This window comes from Eurypyga helias, unplaced genomic scaffold, assembly GCF_000690775.1.
Source record: "Eurypyga helias isolate BGI_N326 unplaced genomic scaffold, ASM69077v1 scaffold34161, whole genome shotgun sequence".
Classification (NCBI taxonomy): domain Eukaryota; kingdom Metazoa; phylum Chordata; class Aves; order Eurypygiformes; family Eurypygidae; genus Eurypyga; species Eurypyga helias.
Window position 1 is genome coordinate 36,230 of NW_010230760.1, and position 8,103 is coordinate 44,332.

An 8,103-nucleotide genomic window follows, 5' to 3' on the forward strand; every position below is an offset into this window, starting at 1 on the left:
ACCCAGAAAGAAGCAGGTCATCCTCCTGCAGGACACTGGAGACCTTGGGTCTTTATATTGGGTGTTAGAGGCTCAGGGGAGTGTCTAATGATGAGCCGTGACATGCTGCACCGTGGACTTGCAGACTGCACCTGCAGCTCAGCGTTGCCCACAGAGTGCTAGGGACGGTCATAGTGAAGAGGTACTGCCTCTTCAGCACAAGCCCCCTGCTAATGGCTTTCATTATGAAATTAGGTGTCCACCTTGGTTTTCATTGCAAAATTAAGTGCCCTCTTTTGCAAGCCGGTCACACAAAGTGAATTTTGCACTGAGCAAGCATTTTTCGTGGCCCGTGGTTGAGCGCAGTTACTTTGAAGGGGGAGCTGATAACATGCCTGCTGCTGCCTGTAGATATATACAAATTAAGACAGTCAACAACACCATTTGCTCCGTAAAATGCTAGGATGGGCTTGGATTAGAGCTTCCACCCTTGCAAAAATGATACTTACCCCAGCAACTTCCCAGGGTTCAAAACAGAGCAGGTGGGAAACAGCAGACAAATGAGACGACGTGAAGTCAGTCACACCGGATCTGGGCTTCACCTGTTAATGGGAAAATGAAAGGAGATTCCCCACCAAAATATTTGTGCTAGGCTGCTGCCTGCTTTCCTGTGGGAGCTTATAGAGGGTATTGATATATGCTGTGGCAATTCAATAGAAGAATATGCAATGAAAGCAAGATATAACGTAGGCTGCAATCACAGAGGTGTGCATGAATTATTAAGCTGGCAGAATTTACAGTCAGTTGTGGGTACTATAGATTTCTTCCTCCATATATAGTTAAGGAAGACTGGTAAAAGCATCAAAGTATTTTATCCTTAAATACGCAATTAGTCAGCAGGGTGAAAATCGCTCCCACTCCAAGGGCTGCTTGGTGGCAGCATGAAATGACTTGGTCAGGTTTGTCCAGCACAGTGCAGGTGTCAGTGTTGGTCCTCAGAGTCTGCAGGGTCTGGCCTTCAACTAACCAACCTCAGGCTGAAGTCCAGAATTACAGGGAACATGATGCTTTGCTTCTCTAAGTCTTCCATCGCCCCTAATTCCTCTGAAAGCCCACAGCAGGTTGTGTTTAGAGGGGAGACAAGAACTGGAATTAGGCAGAGGGTGCAGAAGAAATTGAGCAGGGAGAGGACCATGTTTGCTTGCACAAAGGACCTTCACTCTGCCATGAAGCCCAGGGAACTAATGAAATAAAAAACTTCTTAAGCAGACAAATTTCACATCATTAGGTTAGTAATAACTGGAGCTGTGCTCTTCAACTTCCCGGAAAACTGTGGGAAGGAATTGGGTCTGCAGGACACACTGCATGTCTACATCTGCTCAGGAGGTGCCTGCTGGTGCAAATCAGCCTCACAACACCAAAGTTTCAGCGGTCTCAGGCTGCTGAGGAGATGACCCAATTATTTCCACTAATTCTCTGTCAGCAGCTGATGTGGCAAGTGCTTTCTGGTGAGATGGGCAAACCACAAGAGGTTCTCATCAGATCAAGAAGCAAAGCCAAAGCCAGGTGTGTACCTCCCATGCACACCTCCTCACCTGCTGTGGCACCCAGCAGCAATTTCAGTGCAGAGCCAGTAACGATGCTGACGCACAGGAACGACGGGTTGCTCTAAACCAGCGAGTGCTGCAGCCTCTCTTGGGAAGTCGGGAATAAACCAGGGTTGAGCTTCAGCACTTTCAGCCTGCCTTGTTTATCCAACTGCGTGGTCACTTTGGAGTGAAAAGAGTATGGCTGGGAAGCTGACCAAGGAAACCACGGAAATTAATTTCCTCCCCTACAAGGCCAGCGAGCGGGAGGAAATCTTGCACAGGATGCCTCTCGCCGCAACATGGAGCTGGCATCATCTGCACCGAGCACTCGGGTATCTCCAGGGTAGTTCTGAGAGCTTTGAAAACCATCCAGAGGAGGGTGAGGGAGGCGTTGGCTTATGAGAAAGCTCCAACATGCTTTTTGACATAAAAGCCCAAATAATATGGAGGGCTAGTTAACATCCTTCTGCCCCCACCATGCTGAGGAAGCAGCCAGCAAGCCCTATTTCTTGAGGGTTTGTTGGTCGGTGTTAAGGACTTGTCCTGGTCCAAGCTCCTAATAAATCTGGTTCTTCCAGTTTGCCATCTGCACCAAAAAGCAGGGCTTGTTTTTATCACATTCAGGAAAGAAGAATGTAATAAATGCATATAAATATGTATATATGCACATATACATCTATGTGCTCTGGGTGCATTAAAATGTTTCTCAGCCAGAACAAAATTTTCACTTCATTTTCACATCTTTAGCGATTTTAAAAACATTTTAATACACAATATCTGGCTGAAGAAATGCTTTTATTTTTCAAGCATCTTTCCAGGCAGCATTAGGCGTGTTTTTTTTTTTTTTAATGAAAGTAATTCACCAAAACTGACACAAAAATAAAAATGTTGTTGGACCATACAAATATTAAATTAATCTCCAGCAAAATACTGGAGATAAAACTGCTGGCATCATCCCCATTGTGTAGATCTGATATCCCTGTACCCATCCCACAGCAGCTTCTGGGGCACAGTTTGCATTTGCTACATTGATATTGCTAAGCAATAAAAAAGGGGGTGCAGGTGCTGCTGGGAGACATGGCGCTGCATTTCTGGGTGATGCTACCCCCAAAAAACCACTGCCACTCCTTTAATTACTTTCTTAGCACAGCTGGTCTGAGCTTCAGTGCACACAGGTTTCATTCTGCATTCCCATACCACTCGCTTGCACAAACACAGCCCATCAGCAAAATGTAAAAATAGCCAAAAATATATAATTAGGGTGAATGTGCTGTGGATTTAATAGGGTTTTTCTATTTCTTCCTTCACTGGCCCACAAGACACAAGCCCTGGATGAAGAGAGGCCATTCAGGAGAGAAAGAGCACTCTTTGCTGTGGTATATATTTGGCAAAAGCCCTCAAATATTTTTCTCAGTTTTATATGGTGTGGCTTTTTATTGAGCACCACACAGAAATTGCAGCAGATTGATTGTTTCACAGCTCCCCAAAGCTGAAATGCTTTGGAGCTGAGAGCTCTGTGCCTGCCAAACTTCATAATTAACTTTAATAACTCTTTAATTTTAACTTTAATTCAAAAACCCATGTTTCTGGGGGACTGTGGGGCAGGGGGGGAAGAGCAAAGCAAAGCAAACCAAGGGAAGCCAGCTCTGGTGAAATAACATAGCAGCCCCAAGCTTGTGCTGTGCCAGAGGCAACTGAAGATCAACTGGCCCATCCTGGCTGTGAGCAGATGGAGAGGCATTGCCCCAGCCTGCTGGAAAGCGAAGACATCACCACTGGATGTCGGGAAAGCGCCAGGCTCAAAGCTGCCTTTGCTGCCCCAGCTGGAAGGTTTTCCAAGGCCACCTCTGGGGTCAGCGGGACCAAAGGCACTGGGAACACAGGTTATTTTGTCTGAACTTGGTGGCAATGAAGGAGAAAGAACAAAAAAAAAAACCACTAAAAAGCACCCCAGATAAATTTGCCCTAAGGCAACTAATTTTATGCATGAAACTACTACAGAAATTTGCTTCTTTTTCCTCGTACTGGGAGAAGGAAAAACATCTAGTCCTGGATCTGTTCACTCAGTCAGTGGTTTCTAATGGGTCTCTTGCTGACTGTGGGCAGTGTTAGCTGGGCTGGGAAGCACTAAGAGGGCAGGAGGAGGAGGAGCCCCAAGCAGGAACATTAATGTAACTTCTGTGTCCTGATCTATAAGCCTCCTGCTGTCAGACCATGCACACAGCCCAGAAGCACTGCCAGACAAAACCCCTTAACCCACCCCAGCTGAACTCATCGTGATGAGGTCCTTCAGGAAAAAGCAAATCATTGATAGAAGGAGACAAAGCAGGACCTGATAGGGAAGGGAGATGACAGACCCTGGGAATGCATCCACAAGTTTGGCAGGGCTTCAGAGATTCCAGGAAGAAGTCAAGGATTAATAGGGATTTATGGCTCAGATAGTCTGCTGTGAGTTGGAGGACACCAAGGAGCATCCTTCTGCTCTGCAGGACCCCATGGGTTCAGTCTCGTTTGAGCTGGGGACAGCCTGAACCAGGGTGATGTTTCACTGTTTCACAGCAAAGAGGGCGCATTAAGCTTGACTCAGTACCCAATCAAGGCAGGAATATTTCTTTTTTTTTTTTTTCTTCCATTATCCTGTTAATAATTAAATAAGGAGAAAGCACCCTTAGCATCATGCCACGGGGATGCCACCACCCCCGCAACATCACTGCCTTGAGCGGGGCTGGAGGGGGACTTGCTACTCGGGAACGAGAGCTGGGCAGCATCCCGCTGGCATCTGCTGTGATGAATATACCAATAAACAGGTTCAGATCAATGAACCCGGTGGGTTCTACCAACAAATGAATGGCTTTCAGTGTATGGGTTAGAGAATCATTAACTACCCAACCCGCTCACTGTCATTCGTAAGCGATCTTTGCCGTGCATCTGCTCGCCCCACCATACCCACTGACCCATGTCCTGCTCCCTGGTCCTTGCAACCACCCAGAGCCCTTCTCCCCTCTATCCTGCTGCTCCGGTTGTGCTCATAAACAGTCTCTGGTGTCTCTATTGAGCCAGGCTGGATCTGAAGAGCAGGCAGGAAGAGGATTTCATTTCCCCATGTCTAAGCTGCTCCTGTAATCCTGCAATGAGGCTTGCTTTGAAGCTCTGGCCCGGCTCAGTGAAGCTGGCTTACAGCCACAATTACTTCCACTTGGAACACACACAAAAAAAGCCGAGCGAGAGGCCAAGGAGGGGATAGTTAGCCTCAAACACCATTGTGTCAATCAAACGCAGCCAGCACTAATTAGTCCCTGTGATGCCTCCTGTCACGGCTGCCCCATTACGCAGGGACAAGAAGTCTCTCCTTGGGTCAGCTGGGGCCACCCAGGAGCTGCTAGAGAGCCCAGAAGGCAGAAGAGGATTGGGGGTGTTCAAGGTCTGAGACTGCAGCCCCAAATTGCCACTTATGGAGCATCAATTCCATCAATCTCACTCCCTCCCACTGTCATCTCAGGTGCCCTCCTTCTTACCCTCTTCTGCAAGCATGGCCAGAGCAACTGCAGGAACCAAGGGGAAGAAGGAGGCCACCCCACCACAGCGTTATTTCCATTTTTCTTGCTTTTTCTAAAACAAGGGGAAAAAAGAGGCAGCCTACCAACAGTCCCAGTTGCCTGCTCACGAGAAGCAGGCATTAAGCAGGGAACCAAGAAGAAAGTGCAGCAGAAACACTGCAGTAATATGGGATAATAACCCTGTGAATTCTGTGAGGCGGCTGAATAGTGGTATTTTCTGCAGCAGCATGGTATTGTAGGAGAGAAACCAGTAACCAAATATTTTCATTCAGCACCAGGGGAAGGGGGAGGCACGGCTGTTCCCTGGGGAGCTGGAGAGCAGCTCCAGAGCAGGAAATTCATTAGAAGTAAGGGAGGGCAATTGCTTATGATTGTGGCACTGGCAGATACCAGCAAAGCCAGACTCAGCAATTGGTCCCAAGTGTGGTTCAGCTGTGGATTGCAGCAGAGCACCGCACTGCTAGTCTCTCCCACTCCCCAAAAACTGAATCACCAGGGTATCACACCCACCCTGCTGGGCCAGCTCCCATGACTTGGAGGAGACCCCGCATGGATAGGTTGGAAGCATCCACCAAAAGCTGCGTGGTCATCTTCCCTGCTGCCCTACAGCTCGTGCTTGCTATGGCAAGCATGCCCTAGCAGGGACCAGCTGTGAAACCCCAAGCTTGGGAAACTCCCATGCAGCTTGGGAGACTTGGCTTTAAGCATCTTGATGGAACAACTCAACCAATCACTCCTCATCTCCATTTCCCTCGTTTAAGAACTGGTATGAGCGTTCAGGTAGGGTCAGACAGGGTTGATATCCCATCTCCTCTTGCCACCAAGTGTCCCAGAAGAAGGAGCACATGGAAAGGTGGCAAAAAAGAAAAAAAAATAATCTGGAAGATATGGCAATTTTCACCTCTCTACACAGTGGCCCTTCAAGGCAGTTCCCATCCAAATGGGTCACCCAGAACTCGGAGGTTTTAAGTCTTTCTTAACCCACACGTTCCCGTGCGCTTATTCATAGTCTTCAAACCTGTATGAATGGCTAAGCCCTCTTAGAATCTGAATAAAGAGTTATTAATAACTCTGTATGGAGTACCATTAAAGTTAATTATTAATTAAAGCTGGACACTACAAGAGCCATGTCCTGGCTTTGAATAATACTTCCTGGCAAACCAATTGGCTTTAAGTATTGGTCAGTACACAATAGTCCCAACAAGAGTAATGAGGGTGAATACATCCCCAGTGCAATTGGGCAGGCACAGGTGATTTTTAGGTTGGAGATAAATGTGGTCGTTGGAGGCTGGATTACCAGCCGAGAGCTCAGGATCAATACTGGAACAAGAAGTTGTGTTGTTCCAAATCAAGGGAAGGTTAACCTGTAATCCAGAGCACAGCTAGGGGGTGAAGCCACTTTAACAAGAGGGATTTGTCTGCTCAGAGTGTCAACCTGAACAAGCTGGAGCCTACGTGGTGTAATTTAATGGTGTTTAACATCAAGACTGCCGTTCCTATAGCTACTGGAAGAAGCTTAGCAACCCCGAGCACAGCTCCTGGGACATGGGAGACAACAAAGGAGAGCGCAGGGCTGTGTCACCATCACCCATGTATTAAACCTTTGGACCCTACATGCCATACAGATGTGGAACTGAAAGTAACATCCCAAATAGGGTGTGTCTCCTGAAAACACGTGTATTTGCTGCTTTGTTAGTACCAGAGTAACAAGAATCTGCCTCTGTCACTGATCAAGGGCTATGGCAGGGTCTCCCCACCAGCTATGGCCTCCAACTCAGGGCTCATTTAGGCTTCACCAAAACCAGCAGGACTGTGCATGGGTCAAGTCAGCCCCACATGTCTCTGGATGACTTGGTCCAGAAGGACTTGCCTCTCTAAGGTGAGCACAGTTTCAGTGCTAACACCAACCATGCTCTTTTTCTTCTGTGTTCTCAGGTCCTCCCCATATTTGGCTGACCAAGGCTGGCTTAGCAGGCTCTTCACCCTCCCAAGAAAATGGGGACTGACAGTGAAAACCCAGTCCTGAGGAACTTGCTCATCAGCTTCAACTTACTTCTGCTGGGTGCCGTCCTCAAACCTTTTGAGTGTCATCTGGAGGTGACAACAGAGCCAGCTGAGAGGCCAGCGGTGGGTGAGGAGGGTGGCCTTGCCAACTGCAGCCCATCCATCAAAGAGCAGCCCATGGTCTTCCACCACATCTACAACATCAACATCCCCCTGGACAGTTGCTGCTCATCCATGTTCAAGTCTTCAGCCGAGGAGGTGAGTTCAGAAGACGACCGGCTGGCGGAGTATGCAGAGCAGACCTCTGACAGCGAGAGCCAGGTCACCTTCACCCACAAGATAAACTTGCCCAAGCAGGCCTGCAAGTGCTCCACCTCCTTCCCGTCCCTGCAGGAACTGCTGAGCAGGATTGAGATGCTGGAGAGGGAGGTCTCCATGCTCCGGGACCAATGCAACTCCAATTGCTGCCAAGAAAATGCAGCCACAGGTAGTAATGCCATCCTGTTAGCTCTTGCTGGGGACTGAGGGCTTGAGTGAAAGGCAGGAGAAATAAATACAAAGCTGGTGATGCCACTCAGAAAGGCGACAGAGGAAAACATATGTTCACCCATGGTGTGGTTGTGGCTTTAGGGAAAAGCCCGGCTTAGGTCTTCCAAGGCAGGAAAACCCCCAGGTGGTATTTGGTCACTTGAGTCCCATTGCCCTGCTCACTGCAGAAACCCTGTTATGGCCAGAGCTAAGGCCCCATTGCAGATAAAATTACCACTAATAAGGGGTGAGCAGAGTGATCTCCCAAGCCAGCAGTCCATCTGCCACTATGTGTGGGACAGGGAGGAGAGACACAGCTGCTGCTCTCTTAATCTGTGCCTGGACTGAAAGCAGCACCACGGGAGGTGGCAATAAAACCCTTCATCTTCTCTGTAGGAAGAGTGAATGTGTATGAAAAGCTGAGTTAAATTAAAAAAAAAAAAAAT

At 48.1% G+C, this 8,103-nt stretch overlaps 1 protein-coding gene across 1 annotated transcript in view; it reads left to right on the top strand.

Annotated features, from left to right (window-relative positions):
* Positions 1–7,120: 7,120 nt before the first annotated feature.
* TNR (tenascin R) overlaps positions 7,121–8,103 on the top strand; it is a 28,479-nt gene continuing 27,496 nt past the window's right edge. Inside the window, exon 1 of the mRNA XM_010160848.1 lies at positions 7,121–7,616. Within this exon, the coding sequence (XP_010159150.1) occupies positions 7,121–7,616 (496 nt within the window). The remainder of the gene's footprint in view (positions 7,617–8,103) is intronic.